This window comes from Daktulosphaira vitifoliae, unplaced genomic scaffold, assembly GCF_025091365.1.
Source record: "Daktulosphaira vitifoliae isolate Bord-2020 unplaced genomic scaffold, ASM2509136v1 Scaffold_2, whole genome shotgun sequence".
In the NCBI taxonomy this organism is placed as follows: Eukaryota; Metazoa; Arthropoda; class Insecta; order Hemiptera; family Phylloxeridae; genus Daktulosphaira; species Daktulosphaira vitifoliae.
In genome coordinates, this window is record NW_026099573.1 from 40,959,715 (window position 1) to 40,980,357 (window position 20,643).

Below are 20,643 nucleotides of genomic sequence, written 5' to 3' on the forward strand. Positions count from 1 at the left end.
AAAATTAATTCTAGATCCCGGCTACCGCCAATGGCACCAGAGATTAATACTAAATCAAATTTGTTATACATACCAAATTCAAAGTCAATGATTACAAACCTTATTTTATTCATTTTATACCTAAATAAGCAAAACTTAATAATTAATGAATAATAATTTTTTACAAAGTAATAATAATAACATTTATATATACATTTATTCATTTCTTTTATAATAAGGTTTTATCCTCTGGACATGAAAAGTATCAATGGTATTTTTACCATTTAATATTAGAGCGATTTTATAATTTATGTCGGATAATTTTTCAATAATTTTAAATGGACCGCGATATTTATATGACAATTTTTTTTGAAATATTTGGCTCATGCACATTAAATTTGATTAAAACCAATTGACCAGGTTCAAAGCTAACTTCTTTATGATTTTTATCATAGTATTTTTTTTGTCTATCTTGTTCAATTTTTATTAACTTAGGAATTTCATCCCTTATTTCCTTTATTTTATTAATATTTTTTGATAATTCGAAAGAATCGTCCTCGGGTAAGATTTTATTATCAATAGGCTGATTGGGTTCAAAACCATGCATTAAGAAAAAAGGACTAAATTCAAGTTTTGAGTGTGGACAAGAATTATAAGCAAAAGTCACCATCTTATAATACAAAGCCCAATCTTTTTGGTTTTTATTAACATAATGCGTTAGACTGTTACAAAGAATTTTATTCATTAATTCAGTTTGCCCATTAGTTTGTGGATGGTAGGCTGTTGAGAAAATTTGTGTGATACCTAAACTCGTACAGACCTTTTCAACCTCTTTATTCTTAAAATGAGATCGCCTGTCACATTGTAAAATTTTAGGAGGCCCAAATGTTGTGATAAGGTCGACTAAGAATTTAATTGTAGCCTGGGCATTGGCATTTGACACAGCTTTAGTAAAAGCCATTTTAGTAGAATTGCAAGTAGCAACAATTAAATATTTTTTCCCCCTAGATGGTACTAATGGTCCTAAATAATCAATATAGAATCTGGAAGCTGGCCTTGAGCTTTCTAAAGGAATTGGCTGTAATAAGCCAGCAGGTTTACCCACCGGATTTTTTAAAAATTGACATGACTTACAAGTTTTTATGAAATTATAAGTATCTTTTATCATATTTGGCCAATAATATTTTTGTTTTAATTTAAGTAGGGTTTTATTTATCCCAAAATGTGCACTCAATACAGATTCATGGTAAGCTTTCAACACATTGTTAATTAAGTTCTTTGGAATAACTAAAAGAAAATGTATACCATTTGGAGACCAATTTTTGTAATACAACAGATTATTTTTAATACAATAACGTCTAGATTGTCTTTTGAATTTATTATATTTATTATCATTTATAGCCTCACAAATGCCAACACAAAACTCATTTTGAGATTGTTCCTCTTTTATTACCTCAATACTTAGTTCATTATTAACTTCCGAGTCTGTGGCCTCTAGACTTTCTTCTAAAGTATTTACAGGATATCTAGATAAACAATACGCAGCTTGATTCCATAAACCCGGTTTATGTTTTATCTCGATGTCAAATTCTAATAGTTTAAAAATAAATTTAGTAATACGAGAAGATGGGTTTTTCATATTTTTGTAATATTGAAGACTAGCGTGACGCTAAAAACAATCACTTTCCTACCTATTAAAAATTCCCTAAAGTAATTTACAGTTCACATTTTTAATCCTGTGGTAGAATAATTTTTTTCGCCTCTTTTGAGCTTTGTAGATGCGTAAGCAACAGGTTGCCTTTTACAATCCCTACCTTCTTGCTCAAGTATTCCTGAAAAAACGTTAAGTGAGGTGTCCGTGGTGACATAAACCTGAAAACCATCCTCAAAATGTGCCAATACTGAAATAGTTGTAATGGCCCTTTTAATTTTTCAAAAGCCCAATCTTGTTCATTACCCCACTCAAAACTCTCTCTTTTTTGTTTAAGTCTGTGAAAGGACTAGCGATTTTAGCAAAATTTTTAATAAATTTTCTATAATAATTAGTCAAGCCAATAAAAGCTCTCAAATCCTTAATTTTTTTTGGTTTAGGAAAATGTATTATAGCTTTAATATATTTTTCCAAAGGCGTTATTTCATCTTTTGAAATTTTATAGCCTAACAATTCAATTTCAAAACTAAAGAAAACACATTTATTAGTTTTTAACTTCAAACTAGCTTCATCTAACCTTTCAATAACCAACTCTAATCTTTGTAATGCTTTCTCAAAAGATTTTCCAAAGGTACAAATATCGTCCAGGTAACTTATTATAGACCTATATAATAAATCACTGAATAAATTATTCATTACACGTTGGAAATATGGAGCACTATTTTTCCAACCTTGCATTAATTTTTTAAATTGAAAAAAACCAAAGTCAGTTGTGAAACCAGTCTTTTCTTTATCTTCCTCCTAAATGGGGATCTGAAAATAAGATTGCATCATATCTATGGAAGAAAAATATTTAGCACCTTCCAAGGCTCTAAAAAGGTTATCCGCTCGTGGTATAAGATGTTTATCACTTATAGTTTGTTCATTTAATTTCCTCAAATCTACTAAAAATCTATATTCTCCCTTCTCTTTTTTCGGAATAAGGAAAACAGAAGCAGCAAAACTATTTTTACTGGGTAAGTAAAAAGTAAAGTAAAGTAAAGTAGCATCTTACATGAACACACATTGTTTCCCATTCATATAGCATGACCAATAAATATTAAGAGTCGTAAAATCCTCCTCTATAATCATTGCACATTTCATTGTAGAATTGATATGACTCAGGTGTGCGTCATACCGAATATAATTTTCCTTCAATTTACTTTTTACGATAAACCACGTGTGGTGGTAGTATCTTAATAAAGAGTTCATGAATATATACAGGGTGTTCAGTAAGTCAGGAAACAGGTTTCTATTGTTCTCATTGTTACAAACANACAAAAATATTATTGGCCAAATATGATAAAAGATACTTATAATTTCATAAAAACTTGTAAGTCATGTCAATTTTTAAAAAATCCGGTGGGTAAACCTGCTGGCTTATTACAGCCAATTCCTTTAGAAAGCTCAAGGCCAGCTTCCAGATTCTATATTGATTATTTAGGACCATTAGTACCATCTAGGGGGAAAAAATATTTAATTGTTGCTACTTGCAATTCTACTAAAATGGCTTTTACTAAAGCTGTGTCAAATGCCAATGCCCAGGCTACAATTAAATTCTTAGTCGACCTTATCACAACATTTGGGCCTCCTAAAATTTTACAATGTGACAGGCGATCTCATTTTAAGAATAAAGAGGTTGAAAAGGTCTGTACGAGTTTAGGTATCACACAAATTTTCTCAACAGCCTACCATCCACAAACTAATGGGCAAACTGAATTAATGAATAAAATTCTTTGTAACAGTCTAACGCATTATGTTAATAAAAACCAAAAAGATTGGGCTTTGTATTATAAGATGGTGACTTTTGCTTATAATTCTTGTCCACACTCAAAACTTGAATTTAGTCCTTTTTTCTTAATGCATGGTTTTGAACCCAATCAGCCTATTGATAATAAAATCTTACCCGAGGACGATTCTTTCGAATTATCAAAAAATATTATTAAAATAAAGGAAATAAGGGATGAAATTCCTAAGTTAATAAAAATTGAACAAGATAGACAAAAAAAATACTATGATAAAAATCATAAAGAAGTTAGCTTTGACACGGTCCGCGTCGCTTCGTTATACACGATGCCCCGCGACTCGTGCCACCTTTATCAGCCGTCGCCCTACTATGAGTATTTGACTGACCAACACCGCGTGTTATACGCTACGGTGCAAAGTCCAGCAAATGCCGCACGGCCGACGACGACCCGCCGCAAATGGTGCGAGAGTCTTCCTCCCGTTGTGAAAGCGACAACGTCGACAGCCGAACCGCACCCGCGCACCGTCGCCTACAACGCTGCTACCCATTTTGCCGTCCAAGGATTACGCCGAACATCGCGTCGTCGACGCCAGCGAAAGTGCCGCGATATTATGCGAAGATTATTATTACTGTGTTAATCTTTTCGGTTTGTTTTATTTTTGTTAAAATAATCTGTTGTCGCTCATTTAATAAACGGCCCACGGGTCTCTACCCTCAAAACCAGTGTCGACCACATTTTTGCGACGTAAGTCGTGTCAACTGGCTCCCCGGTAAGGATCTCAACCGGTCTTAAATTGGATTAAGGTAAGAAAACCAGTTGCTGAACCTGGTCAATTGGTTTTAATCAAATTTAATGTTCATGAGCCAAATATTTAAAAAAAATTGTCATATAAATATCGCGGTCCATTTAAAATGATTGAAAAATTTTATCTGACATAAATTATAAAATCGCTCTAACATTAAATGGTAAAAATACCATTGATACTTTTCATGTTCAGAGGATAAAACCTTATTATGAAAGAAATGAATAAATGTATATATAAATGTATATATAAATGTTATTATTATTACTTTGTAAAAAATGTATTCATTAATTATAAATTTTTGCTTATTTAGGTATAAAATGAATAAAATAAGGTTTGTTGTCATTGACTTGGAATTTGGTATGTATAAAAAGTTTGATTTAATATTAATCTCCAGTGCCATTGGTGGTAGACAGGATCTTGAATTAACATTACATTTAGAATGGACACCATTAATCTTGGGAAATAATATAACTAAGTTATTAGATAATCAAGTAGAACTATTCAAAGACAGAATGAAATAGATTTTTAGAAAGAAAAAAGAAAAATTAACTCCACTATNGAAATGGATTTTTAGAAAGAAAAAAGAAAAATTAACTCCACTATTTGCGGAATTAAGAATTAGTACTGCAAAAAACAATGCACAAAATTTAAATTATAACTCTATTAACACTTTTATTGAATGGATTGACCATTTGTATAATGAAGTATAATTAAATAGCAAACCTCAGTACATAAGGTAGATATTGCTAAGTCAACTATCCCAGTTAGTCCTTTAGAATACTGTTGACAAGCATATAAGCTCAACCTCTATATATAGAAAAATATTTATTTCAAACGATTGATAAATACCATATGTTATCATCTTAAACATTTTCAGAATTATTATAATAAATAAAAAACTAAAAATAAATTTTTTATTAATATATTTTAAAGATTTTTCATTTATGATTTCAAATTTTTATCAATTATTATTATATATAATATAAATTTAAGACGATAACTCAATCTTTTTTATTTTCTGGTTCATAAAAAAATGCGTCACTAGAATAGATTACATCCAAGGGCATAAATTGATTGCTGAATTTAGACAAATAATCTTCGACAAGAAATTTGAAGTAGAATATATTTCCTCCAATTCGTTCAAATAACTTAGTCATTTTTAATAGATATTGTGAAAGATTGTCAATATTTTTTTTTATTTTCCAATCTTCAAAGTATACATAATTGTGTAATATTGCTCTGTTTTTCGCGATTATATTTTTATCTTCAGCGTTTTTAAGCTCTATATTACACCTTGCAACCATTAATTTTACTTGATAATCTAATTTCGCTAATGATGACCACTTAGGGTGATTCCTCCCACAAAGTTTTAATATTTCATTGAATATGTTATCATTGTAATCTAAAAATTTGATAATCTTTTTTAATGGCTCACCAAGTGATTGCCATAATTCTTTGACATTCACATTTTTATATTGCTCTTGTATAACAGAAACAAATGATTCAGTTCCTATGATAACACTCACGCCCGATTCATTCCGAAATGCGTTTAAATGAAATGAAATATGAAGTAAAAAATGTGTATAAATAATTTGCTGAATTTTCCAGTGAAATTGAAAGACGGCATAAGGCTCAAGAGCCCATATACCGTTAAAATAAATGTTCGTAACCTTAGTTTTAAAATTGTTCATTAAATCTTTAACATCAGACCAATCATACATATTACTTATTGAGGTTAGAAAAATTACTTCCTGGAAATTTTCCAGTACAAATTGTAGAGTAATATTGTCTAGTGTAAATAAAGTACTGCTGTACATATTTTTAAATTTTTCATTATCATATAAATATTCAACTAGGATTTGAATTTCATTATTTTTAAAATTATTTGTATTAAACATTTCTATTTTCGGAACAAGTTTTTTTTGTTCACATTCCATATAAAATGTATCTATCTCCCTAAAGAGAGACCCACATGAAAAAAAATATTTTTTTAGAACTATATGATTTTTTGTAACTACAGCTAAAAGTTGCATATAAATCGTAATAATCCATTTACTTGCTTTAATATGATTATAATACAATATCGATAACATATTTTCTACATAAGATAGGTATACTTTGAATTCATCTATTTTTTTTGGGTCTGGTTTGCCATCACATAATATAAGATTATCTATAATTTTCCTTTCAAAGTACTTCAGTATATAAGCATTTTGACAGTGTAAAAATTCCATTCTTTTATTGTACTTTTCTAGTAGTGTTCCCTTTTTTCGAGAATTTAAAAGACTTATATCATTTTCTGAAAAAAATAATTCATTATCTTCGGTTTGAAGAAGTTTGTTTAGGGACAAAAGGTGTTCTTCATCTAATTCTCGTCTCTTTTCTACTATTTTTAAATTGTCGTACTGTAAAAATAATAAATTTAAATTATTTATAAATTAATTATATTTCAAGTATCTATTCAATTCAATTTTCCCATTTGAAAAAAATGTGTTAATGACGCATTAAAGCTACTAATTACAATTTTAATTATTATTTCAATTTTTGTTTTAAACGAAGAACGCTTTACAATGGTTGTGTGCAAAATTATTGTCATGTTTTATTTATTATATATATTTAATTAAAATATTCTCCCTTTAATATTAAAAAACCCAGCGCAGAGGGATCGCGGCACAGTGGGGAAGTGTCATAGTTGGATCCAGTATAGATTTAATCTGACAGTTATTAAAAATCACTATAATAAGAAACGCTTCGATGAAAATCTGTAGATAATGTTTAATTCTAAGTAACTGGCGGAAAATTACTGTAATATAGGTCATTATTTTGTAAAACTGAAAATAAAGCATTTTTTGTAATGTTTGGTTTAATTGTAATTTCTAAATCTATTATTACAAAATTAGGCTCCGTCTAGCTAGGGCTCTGCTCCAGACCCGGAGTCTTACGAGCCTTACGCGCGTAAGCCTCTTCGGGCTGTCATCATAAGTAGGCCACTAATTCCGGTAGGGGTACCCGGCTACGCCGGGCACGATAAAAGATTTGCAGAAAAAATATCATATTGGAATCAGTGTAACACAAATATATTAAAAAAGTTATCATTAAAATCAGGAAAATTCAATAAGAAAATATAGTAAAATGTATTGGGTATAAGGTTGACGTTTGTTAATGAGGTATTCCCTATAGGCCTATTCAAAAATTATTTTGGGAGGGTATTTAATATTTTTTACTTTGTTAACCATGTTATAGAATTTTTTTTGCTAATAATTAAAGTAATGATGAAAAAAAAGGACATTAGGTCCTTATTTATGAGAAGTTGCCTAAAAAAATATTGATAGCGCTGGTTCAAGGGAGCCCATATCTCCCTTAATTACACCCATGGTATACACAAAAATTATTGATATTATAATTAAATAATTGTGTTTAATTATAGAATAATTTAAAAAAAATTCAGCTGGTTTTTATACGTGGAACATTGTAAAAAACCAAGCACAGGGGGGTCGCGGCACAGTGGTGACGTGGCATAGTTGGATCAAGTATTATGATATCTGACAGTAATTAAAATCACTATCAAAAAAAAACGCTTCGATGCAAATCTTTAGATAGTATTTAATTTTAAAAAATTGGTGGATTATTCCAAAAGCTTCATTAACTGCTAGTTCCTTATTAATATCCTGATTAAGATGAAGTATGTCGAATGAAAAAGGGATTATTAAAAAATAGTATTTCCCATAAAAAATTATATTGATCAATACACTTTTCAATAAGTTATAAATTTAATAAATTTAAATTATTTATAAATTAATTATATTTCAAGTATCTATTCAATTCAATTTTCCCATTTGAAAAAAATGTGTTAATGACGCATTAAAGCTACTAATTACAATTTTAATTATTATTTCAATTTTTGTTTTAACGAAAAACGCTTTACAATCATTGTAAACCATTATAGTTGTGTGAAAAATTAATATAATTTAATATTAACCAATTAAAAATTATTCCATTTAAAATAAAAAAAAAAAACGGTAGCACAGTGGGGTCGAGGCACAGTGTGGACGAGGCATAGATGGGACAAGTATAGATGATATCTGACAGTGATTAAAATCACTATCATAAGAAACGCTTCGATGCAAATCTGTAGATAGTGTTTCCTTTAGAGAAATTGGTGAAATATTTTAAAAGCAACATGAACTCTTATTTCTTTAATTATATCCTGATTAGTAGTTCTTTGATTTTAAAATATAATATATGAATAAATACTAATTATAGTTTTTAAATTTAGTATGAAATTGTGAGGCCAGCTATGATGTATGGTTAATAGTGTTGGGCGGTTGATAAGAAAGTAGAGCAGAGAATAAGTGTAGCAGAGATGAGAATGCTTAGTTGGATGAGTGGAGTGACTAGAGAAGATAGGATAAGGAACGAGCATATAAGAGGAAGTATAGGTGTTGCGTCAATCGTGGATAAGATGACAGAAAATAGACTTAGATTGTTTAGTCATGGTATGAGGAAAGAAGAATCGAAAGCTGTAAGAACAGTTATAGAAATGAATGTTGAAGGAAGAAGAGATAGAGGAAGACCAAAAAAGAGATGGAGGGATGCTATTGAATGCGATTTGAGGACAGCTGATGTGAGCGTAGAAGATGTGGGAGATCGTGTCAAGTGGAATCTTAGGATAAGGGTGCCCGACCCCAAGTAGTTGGGATTAAGGCAAAGAAAAAGAAAAATATTACCAGATATTCCGGTGGCAATTGACATAATATGATTGTTATTTCGGAATGTACAATTTAGCGTTTAGTTGGGTTTAAATAATATAGCGTCAAATCAATTACCTACTCTATCGGTTGTATCTCAATATACACTACACTTTAATGATACAATAAATAAATAAACTCACACATACACACATATGCATTTATAACATTGTGTCTAATGTAAGTATAACATGATAAAAAGTAACCGTAAAATGAAAAAAATGGAATATAAATTTTATTACTCATATTAAATGTAATGTAACTCGAAAAATATTTGTTTAAATGAAAAAATATAAGATTATATTTTTATTTATAATTGTCTTTTAAACAACTTTTGTGCGAAACTTTTTTTTGTAAGTTAAATATTTTTTTTTGAGAAAATTAAGAAAGCTCATATTTTTGAACTTTTGCGAGGATTTAAAAAAAAAGCTCAATTCCAATCTTGAGGACTATTAGTATGTCATTATACATATTTTAATTCAACTTTTAAAAAAACAAAATTTTTTCCGCAATTTTTCCTTTGTTGACTGGCCTAGATGTCAATTTTAAACTTGTAATTGAGCTAAAAGTTATGGTAATATATTCAATTTATTTTACTATAAACTTTCATAAATCTTTATCAAAAATTTTTCATCAACTTTAAAGAACCAAAAAAATAGGTTAAAATTGAAAATTTGGACTGATTATTTTTAACATATTAAAAATCAAATCAGTAATAATTTGAAAACAAATTTTTTTTTCTTTTAATTATTATTTTATATATATAATTAGTAATAATATAAAAAATTAGAAGTGATAGAAATAGTCTACTTGCAGATTTGAAAACAACGCGAAAAGTTGATTTAGAAAAGTATATTTTTGCTTCTGATGAAAGTTCCTTGTAGTCCAGTGCATTTTTTTATAGTAACAAACAGTTTTTATTGAAAATTATTGTATCAAGCCCTTTAAATTTTTATACACGTAAAAGTAAAGCAAAATATAACTTCTTTATTATTTTTATAATTTCTCCGTTTAAATTACAATATTAAATATCAATTTCATACTAAATTTAATAATTATAATTAGTATATATTCAAATATTATATTTTAAAATCAAAGAACTACTAATCATGATATAATTAAAGAAATAAGAGTTGATGTTGCTTTTGGAATAATCCACCAATTGCCTAATTAAAACAAAAAAAAAAAAAGTTTGTTGGGAATTTTTTCTGCTATTCTGCAAAATTACTCCTTCGTTGACTAGAATGAATCATTAAATAGAAAATTTTATGAGAATTAAAACAATGTTATTTTTAAGATTAATATGCAGTCAGAAAGTTTTATAATTATTATTTATTGTAAATTTATCAGAAAAACTCATTATTTTTTGCATTTTTATCGTAATAGAACACTTAAATAGAAATCATAGTAATCATTTCTAAGTAATTTTTGATATTTAAAAAGATTCTACTATTGAAATATCCAGAACTGAATTAATTTTAATGATTTACTTTAACTAAAAAAAAAAAAGTTAATATTTTGAATCCCTCTTGTGGGCAGGTAAAGGGTTAGATTTATAAAAAAAACCAAATGATAGATAAAGACATGCATCTAAATAAAAAAAAATATACTGATTTGGTCATTTTTGATAAAGTTATAACAATTAACAAAGTTATAAGTTTTATACACTGGACTACAAGGAACTTCCATCAGAAACAAAAATATACTATTCTAAATCAACTTTTCGCGATGTTTTAAAATGTGCAATTAGACTTTTTCTATAACTTCTAAGTTTTAATATTATTAAAAAATAGTTTTTACATATAAAAAAAAATAATTAAGAACAAAAAAAATTGTTTTAAATTAATACTGATTTGATATAATATTTAATATTAATTTGATTATTAATAAGTTAAAAATAAGGAAAATGACATATTTAACCAATTTTGTTAATCGTTTAAAGTTGATTGTTGTAAATGTTTATAAAAAAAAAAAAAAATTTATTTTACCATAACTTTTAGCTCAATTGGTAAGTTTGACATTGACATAATTAAATAGAAAATTTTATGACAATTAAAAAAATTGTATCGTTAAGATCAATATGCAGTCAGAAAGTTTTATAATTACTATTTATTGTAAATTTATCAGAAAAGCTCAATATTTTTTTGCATTTTTATGGTAATAGATAACTTAAATAGAAGTAATAGTAATAATTTCCTAGGAACTTTTGTTGTTTGTTGAAAAGATTCTATAATTGAAATATTGAGAACTTAATTAATTTTAATGATTTACTTTAACTAAATGTACCAATCAAAACAAAGTTGTTAAAAAGATTTACTCAATTGAGTTTATTATAAAATTTGATTATATTTGTAAAAATCAATTGTTAATTCAGGAGAAAAAACAATCATTTTTTTTAGAAATGATTTATATAGCAACACGTTAGAAAAAAATTTGAATATTATAGTCTAATAGTAGCACACACAAACAGAGTAATAAAATTATTAAATTACAAAGTAAAATGATTTAATTTTGTAGTTGAAACCTATCATATCAAACTTCATTCGTTAATAAATATTTTGAAAACATTAGAAATTAATGATTTTAATTGTCTTTATGGAGACGATGTAATAACTAACTGTTTAATTGATAAATTAGAATTTTTTTTTCAATTTTTGAGAGTAATATCTTCAACTAGATACGAATTGTAGTAATTTGACGTATTGTTGAAAAAAGTAGGTCAAGTTAGAGCAGAGAAAATAAATGATAGTCACAAAAAAATATCTTCTCGGCTTTGCATCGAAGCGAAAACTTAAAATATAGTAAAATAATTTTAATACGAATAAGAAATTTCTTCTTGCAAGGGGCGACTAAAGTGATGGGATCCTTGATCTTTATTGAAGTTATTGAATCTAAATGTGATAAAAATCAAACGAGTTAAAATTTATACTAACTTAAAAAGAATTAAGAAAAAATGCAAAAAATTCATTGCCATATGCGGGTTGGAACCTCGTACCCCAAGCGTGTAAAACATAAATTTTACCAACTCGGCAACCGTACGTTGCTTCCGGCGGTTGAAAAATTGGCTATTTAAGCTAGTTCAAATTTCAAAGTTATTTTTCTCGACTTAAAAGAAACAAACATATTTAAATAAGTTTAACTATCTATACTATATCAATTTTAATTTATATAATATTTATGAAAATCTGTACTCCCCTTGTCAGGTATTTTAAAATAAAATAAAATACAAAACCCAGAATTTTAACACAAAAATAGCATATTTTTGCATACGGTAGTCATTTTTACCATGAAGACAAATCCAGAGGTCAAATTTTTTTTTTTCACATTAAAGTATATTACATAAGCTTTAATTTAAGATATATTTAAAAGTGTCAGTATTTCCGGAATACTTTCAAAAATTAAATTGAAAATATCGTAGTAACAATACGCATGTTTAAAGTTTTGACCCCCCTTGTTAAAGGGGTATGATCCGATTTACAAAAAAAGCGTGCCAGATGAAAGGGGTATATAAATATTTATTATAAAAAAATAATAATATTGATCCATACATTTTTCCAAAAGTTATATAAAATATAAATTAAATAATATAACATATAAAATCGAGATTTTTTTCACGGAAATCGTACGTTTTTCTTTAACTTTGATGTCCGTTTTCACCACGAAGACAAGTCCAGAGGTCAAATTTTTTTTTTTCAAATTAAAGTATATTACATAAGCTTTAATTTAAGATATATATAAAAGTGTCAGTATTTCCGGAATACTTTCAAAAATTAAATTGAAAATATCTTAGTAACAATACGCATGTTTAAAGTTTTGACCCCCCTTGTTAAAGGGGTATGATCCGATTTACAAAAAAAGCGTGCCAGATGAAAGGGGTATATAAATATTTATTATAAAAAAATAATAATATTGATCCATACATTTTTCCAAAAGTTATATAAAATATAAATTAAATAATATAACATATAAAATCGAGATTTTTTTCACGGAAATCGTACGTTTTTCTTTAACTTTGATGTCCGTTTTCACCACGAAGACAAGTCCAGAGGTCAAATTTTTTTTTTTCAAATTAAAGTATATTACATAAGCTTTAATTTAAGATATATATAAAAGTGTCAGTCTTTCCGGAACATTTTCAAAAGTTAAGTTGAAAAAGTTCTACTTTCTATACGCATTTTAAAAGGTTTGCACCCCCCCTGTATAAAGGGAAATGGTCCGATTTTAAAAAAAAGTATGTCGAATGAAAGAAGTATATATAAAGTATTTATCATTAAAGAATAAAGTTGATTCATGCATTTTTTAAAAAGTTATAGCAACATAATGTTAAAAAATGTAAAATATAATATCAAGAATTTTTTCACAAAAATAGCATATTTTTGCATACGGTAGTCATTTTCACCATGAAGACAAGTCCAGAGGTCAAATTTTTTTTTTTCAAATTAAAGTATATTACATTAGCTTTAATTTAAGGTATATATAAAATTGTCAGTCTTTCCGGAACATTTTCAAAAGTTAAGTTGAAAAAGTTAATTTTTTGTAAAAAAGTTACCATTTTGAAACCCCATCCTGTGGGCTGTTAAAGGATCAAATGTTCACAAAAATATATAAAATGATAGGTAATTATCTAAGGTATCTTTAAAAAAAAAATTCATATTGATTCGGTCATTTTTAAAAAAGTTATGGCAATTTTAAGTAAAAAAAATTGAAAAAATATCGAAAATTAGCGATTTTTAAATTTGTAATTTTTTTGGAGGTTTCCCCATATAAGGGAAACGTGGAAATTTTTTTAATTTTTGAGGGTAATGTCTTCGACTAGATACGATTTGTGATCTTTTGACGTATCGTTGAAAGAAATCTGTTCGATGAAAGCTGAGAAAAAGTGGTAACAGACAAAAAAAAATAAAACACATCATAGTAAAACCAATACCTTCTCAGCTTCCCATCGAAGCTAAAATATAATATTTTTATTTTCCTTCGTCTTATTCCTACCTACTTAGAGTCGGCCATTAATTTCTTAAACATACTCTTGATACGATCTCCCACATCATCTACCCTCAGATCAGCTGTCCTCATATCGTATTAATAACAATCCTTCATCTGTTTTTTGGTCTTCCTATAACATTCATTTCTATAACTGATTTATAGCTTCCGATTCTTCTCTCCTCATAACATGACCAATCCATCTAAGTCTACTTTCTCTCAACTTATCCACGATTGAAGCTACACCTATACTCCATCTTATATGCTCGTTCCTTATCTTATGTTCACTCGTCATTCCACTCATCCATCTAAGGTTAGATGAGAATTCTTAGATTCTAAGCATTCTCATCTATGTTATAATCATTCTATGGTCTACTCTCTTGTCAGTCATTTAACATTCTGGAACATATATCATAGCTAGTCTTGCTACAGTCTTGTAGAACTTACCTTTCAGCTTCATTGGAATTATTTTTTTTGAGGTGGAAAAAAAAAAGTACAAATTTGTTTGATTGAATATTTTAAATAAACATTAAGGACCAAATCACTGTAAATAAAAATTGAAAAACTGAAAAAAATTTCTTATTCATATTAAAATATTTTATTATATAGTTTTTTAATATCTGTCTTTCATCTTTCTCATTTGCTCTAACTTGATAAATATTAATGACAGATTCGTCAGAAAAACTCTATTTTAATCTTTTAATGAACTTGTAATGACCAAATATTGTAAATTTCATTTTAGAAATTCAGACGAATATTTCAAAATTATCCTACTACAAAAATAATCACGATTTTTTCTATAAACTCATTTTAGCTTCGATGCGAAGCTGAGAAGGTATTGGTTTTACTAAGATGTGTTTTAGCTTCGATGCGAAGCTGAGAAGGTATTAATTTTACTATGATGTGTTTTTTTATTTTTTTTTTTTTTTTTTTATTTTTTTTTTTGTGTCTGTGAACGCTCAATCTCAGCTCTCGCTGGACCGATTTTGATGAACAATATGTCAAAAGATCACAAATCGTATCTAGTCGAAGACATTACCCTCAAAAATTGAAAAAAATTCCCTCGTTCCCCGTAAACGGGGGAAATCCCCCAAAAAATTACAAATTTAAAAATCGCTAATTTTCGATATTTTTTCAATTTTTTTTACTTAAAATTGCCATAACTTTTTTAAAAATGACCGAATCAATATGAATTTTTTTTTTAAAGATACCTTAGATAATTACCTATCATTTTATATATTTTTATGAACATTTGATCCTATAACAACCCACAGGATGGGGTTTCAAAATGGTAACTTTTTTCACAAAAATTAACTTTTTCAACTTAACTTTTGAAAATGTTCCGGAAAGACTGACACTTTTATATATATCTTAAATTAAAGCTTATGTAATATACTTTAATTTGAAAAAAAAAAATTTGACCTCTGGACTTGTCTTCATGGTGAAAATGACTACCGTATGCAAAAATATGCTATTTTTGTGAAAAAATTCTTGATATTATATTTTACATTTTTTAACATTATGTTGCTATAACTTTTTAAAAAATGCATGAATCAACTTTATTCTTTAATGATAAATACTTTATATATACTTCTTTCATTCGACATACTTTTTTTTAAAATCGGACCATTTCCCTTTATACAGGGGGGGTGCAAACCTTTTAAAATGCGTATAGAAAGTAGAACTTTTTCAACTTAACTTTTGAAAATGTTCCGGAAAGACTGACACTTTTATATATATCTTAAATTAAAGCTTATGTAATATACTTTAATTTGAAAAAAAAAAATTTGACCTCTGGACTTGTCTTCGTGGTGAAAACGGACATCAAAGTTAAAGAAAAACGTACGATTTCCGTGAAAAAAATCTCGATTTTATATGTTANTTAAAAAATGGCTAATTTTCGAAATTTTTAAAAATTTTTTTACTTAAAAGTGCCATAACTTTTTCAAAAATGAACATATCAATATATTTCTTTTTTATATAGATGTGTAATATTATTACCTTTCGTTTGGTATATTTTTTTCATAAATTTAACCCTTAACCTGCCCACAAGGGGGGATTTAAAATGACAACTTTTTCACAAAAAATTAACTTTTTCAACTTAACTTTTCAAAATGTTCCGGAAGGTTTGACACTTTTATATATATCTTAAATTAAAGCTAATGTAATATTCTTTATTATGCAAAAAAAAATGTCGGACTTTATTTTATCTTCACGGTGAAAATGGCTACCGAATGCTATTTTTGTGTGAAAATTTTCGATTTTGTATTTTACATTTTTAACTTTATTATGCTATAACTTTATGAAAAATGTATGGATCAATGCAATATTTTCACGAGAAGTAGTATTTATATACATTTTTCATTCGACATACTTTTTTTTTAAATCGGACCATTTCCTATTTATTGGGGAGTTCAAATTTAAGAATGAATATAGAAAGTAGAACTTTTACAACTTAATTTTTTAAAGTGTTCCGGAAATACTGACACTTTTATATATATATTAAATTAAAGCTTATGGAATGTACTTTATTATGCAAAAAAAAATTTCAGACTTTCTTTTGTCTTCATGGTGAAAACAGACATCAAAGTTAATAAAAAAAATACGATTTTTGTAAAAAAATTATTTTTTATATTTTAACTTTATAATGCTATAACTTTTTGAAAAGTGTATTGATCAATATAATTTTTTTATGGGAAATACTATTTTTTAATAATCCCTTTTTCATTCGATATACTTTATCTGAATCAGGATATTAATAACGAACTAGCAGTTTATGAAGCTTTTGGAATAATCCACCAATTTTTTAAAATTAAACACTATCTAAAGATTTGCATCGAAGCGTTTTTTTTTTATAGTGATTTTAATCACTGGCAGATATCATAATACTTGATCCAACTTTGCCACGTCACCACTGTGCCGCGACCCCCCTGTGCTGGGTTTTTTATATTCATACTAATTAGAAACGTATGAAAAAATTAATTAAAAAAATTTTTTTTTATCAAGTTATTATTGATTTTTAATATGTTACAAATAAATCGTGAAAAATTTTAATTTAAAATGACATTTTCAACTTAATTCTTTGATTTATTAAAGTTGATTTTTATGAATGCTTTTAATTTAAAAATAAGGTGCTGTTAAATAAAATTTTACTTTTTAGATTGATATGTGATCAGAAACATATATAGTTACTATTGACTGTAAATGTATGAGGAAAACGTATAATTTCATTAAAATCATTATTTTTTGGTGAATAGAAGTCTTAATAATAATTTCTATGCAACTTTTGGTATTTAAATAATTATATATATTGACATACTGTACATAATGCATTTAGCTTGTTTCTTATATTTTAATTAAAATATGTTTATTGATTATTCATACGTAACTAAAAAAAATTAAATATTTGTTATTTTAATTAGAAGGATTTTGTTATTATTTAGTCTATATGCGAAACTCCGATCGCAGATTTAAAATCGGCGCAAAAATGAATTTAGAAATGTATATTTTGGTCTCTGATGAAAATTTGTTTGTAGACCAGTAAATTTATTTATAAGTAACAAACAATTTTTTTTTAAAAATATTGCTCAAGCCCTTCAACTTTTACACGTGTTTGGCATAAAAGTAATAACAACTTTATAATTTATTATCATTTCCTTCTAAAAACTATAATACCTATATTATTAAATATAAATTTCATATTATATTTAATTGCTATAATTAATATTTATTTATATAATACACTTATAAATCATAAAAATTGAAATAAAGATATAAATAATGAAATAGGAGTTTATTTTGCTTTTTAAATAATCCATCAATTTTCTTAAATTAAAAACTATCTACATATTTGCACTGAAGCGTTTTTTTAAATAGTGATTTTAATCACTGTCAGAAATCATCTATATTTGTCCCATTTATGCCACGTCCACACTGTGACGCGATCCCGCAGTGCTACCGTTATTTTTGGATATTATTTGTATAAAAAAAAAAACATTTTATGGAGCCTGTGTCTAGAGCTAACTCTGAAATCATGGTATATTCAGGTCTACCAACGGTATATGTCATTGTAATAGTTCAAAAGTTGAAAAATGTTATTAAAATATCACATACAGAATACTTCATGTTATTATTACTTTAGAAAAATAAATAGAACTCTAATAAATCAATCAGTATACAAAAAACTATAATAAATAAGTATAAATAATTATTTCAAGATAAAAAATAATGTCAACCATAATATTTAAGAACATAAACTAAAATTATTATTACCGGACTTGTAATTTTTTTCGAGTCTTGTACAATAGATGAAACAGATGAACATAGCACAATTGCTATCAAAAATTGCATATATACATTCATTTTAGCCTAATTGTAAAATTTATCTTGAGATGCTCCACCTAAATGTTTAAACTTTTCCTAGAGGTTTTAGATTTAAAATAGTTTACTTATAGCTCGAATTAATGTCTATCTATATTTATTGTGTAGTATGAAAAATTAATGATATTTTATTTTCTATATTGTATGTCTTAGTTATTTTTACAAAAGATAAACATGCTTTATCTGTTTTTAAAATAATATATGGTTTTATTTATTTAATTTATGACGTTCATAGATATTAAAATTATTTCTTTTTTTGTCTCTGACATTATATGATGACGAAGAATCAAAAAAAAAAGTTATTTTCATTTTAATTTGGATTATATTAAAAATAAAATAATTCTACTTCTATATGATGAATGTTTAATAATTATTTGGATAATGACTAAATAAAGAAATCATTCTTATTATATTGTTATATTTAGCACATTCGATCTAGTATTGGACGTTTTATTTGACTTTAAATGATCATACATTTTTAATCAGACAAAAATTCTATGTTATTTTTTATTTAATAACTTACACAGTTTTCAATTACTTTAAAGGAATATTTTTTATTATCACTGAAATATGAAAATAAAAATAAATTATATATTCAAAATTTTAAAATTTTCATCATTTTCATGATTACTGTGTATACATATGATGATAATGTGTATACATGACAAACATGGCATTAATACNAACTTGTAATCAGGATATAAATAAGGAAATAGGAATTCATGTAGCTTTATAAATAATCCATCATTTTTTTAAAATTAAACACTTTCTACAGATTTGCATCGAAGTATTTTTTATGATAGTGATTTTAATCACTGTCAGATATCATTATACTTGACCCAACTATGCCGCGACCTCTCCGTGCTGTGTTTTTTTATTTGTATGATTAAAGGCATAAAGAGTTTCTCTTTAAAACATATCTGGATCTTTAAACGTGTTGTGTAGAGGTCCTTCGCAGTACTCTAACGAGTAATATGTGGTGGTAATAGTTAAGAACCCTTAGTCTTATTACTCTTTTGGGTTACAGCTGACAGCCGTGGACATACCCTTTAGTAGTGTTACAAGGTTTAGAGTTAAGTTAATTAGGACTCAATAGTTTACTCATTTGTAAATCTATTAAGGGTGTAAGGTTTCAGCCAAACAGAGGGCCTACTAATTACCCACTGCCCAGGGGGAACACTGGACAGTGACCTAGTAGCCGCGCCAAACAAGATAGTACTTGTCGACGGAGCTACTAGGTTTTGAGAAAAACAAATATTAATAAAAGAGAAAGGCCATGTATAACATAATAACATTTTTTCTTTTTAATTATTGAAAATTTTTTATAATTATTATTTTAAAATATATATATATTTATAAAGGAAGAATAAATAAAATAAGAAGCAAAAAGGAGGTGTAATATTAACAAGATTAATAATGGGTAGAAAAGGGGGGTTTCATGTTGTACTTGATGTTGGTTGAGTTGCGGAGTGATAAAAATTATAAATTATAAATTCTGCAACATTACAAGGGATACGACAATATTAATTGTTGCGGCTTATGTTATATCGATCGGCCACTAGAATAAATGGCGCATATCGCCTATTGTATTTTTTATCTTAGACTAGTACACCGCGATACACATAGCTGTACGGTTCGTTATGAGATATACATATATATATATATATATATATTAATTTCATCACTTTCTATTATTGATACATTTTGAATTATTAATAATAAATTATAACAACCAAAAAAATTCTGAGTATCATGCGTCACCACCAATGGTAAAAATTAAAATGATTTTTTGTTAAAAGGACCTGTAATACAGTACGAATTGCTGTGTATTTGGCTCAGTTCCGAATTCATAAGTACGTATTATCATCAGAAGTGACTAATCCTTGTGGCTGAAGAAGACCGCAAATGGCAAAAAATATTGTGGCGACCTGAACTGTTTGAAAAAATCGAAGAGTATTATCTTAACACGTTAACTTATGAAACTACACACGCGTCTTATGTTGCTATGGCGTGCTTAGGAAAATTAGCAGATGAACATGTAAAGGGATATTCGTTAGCTAGCCAAGCAATTAAAAAGAATTTTGACATGGACGATTACTTTGGTGGAAGTAGTTCAATATGTGAGGCAATTATGATTCGAGACGATGTAATTGAAATAATGAATAGCGCCGGATTTCAGCTACAAAAAGAGGTATTAAATGATCAGCGATTATTGTCAAACATACCGAACGTCGTTGTAAAAATATATTGAAATGAAACTTTACAATTCCCAGAGTAAATTATTTCACTACTTTATACTTTTAACGTTAAGTT

At 27.2% G+C, this 20,643-nt stretch overlaps 1 protein-coding gene across 2 annotated transcripts in view; it reads right to left on the reverse strand.

Moving 5' to 3' along the window:
* Nucleotides 1-18,477, reverse strand: part of LOC126899274 (uncharacterized) — a 36,654-nt gene extending 18,177 nt beyond the window's left edge. Inside the window, exons 1-2 of one of the 2 annotated variants that reach the window (XM_050673988.1) lie at nucleotides 18,223-18,471; nucleotides 6,334-6,627 (exon numbers count right to left, since the gene is read on the reverse strand). In XM_050673988.1, the coding sequence (XP_050529945.1) occupies nucleotides 6,334-6,627; nucleotides 18,223-18,312 (384 nt within the window). In that variant the 5' untranslated portion in view covers nucleotides 18,313-18,471. Of the gene's footprint in view, nucleotides 1-6,333; nucleotides 6,628-18,222 lie in introns of both variants that reach the window. The other variant, XM_050673990.1, reaches the window with a different exon arrangement.
* Nucleotides 18,478-20,643: the final 2,166 nt, after the last annotated feature.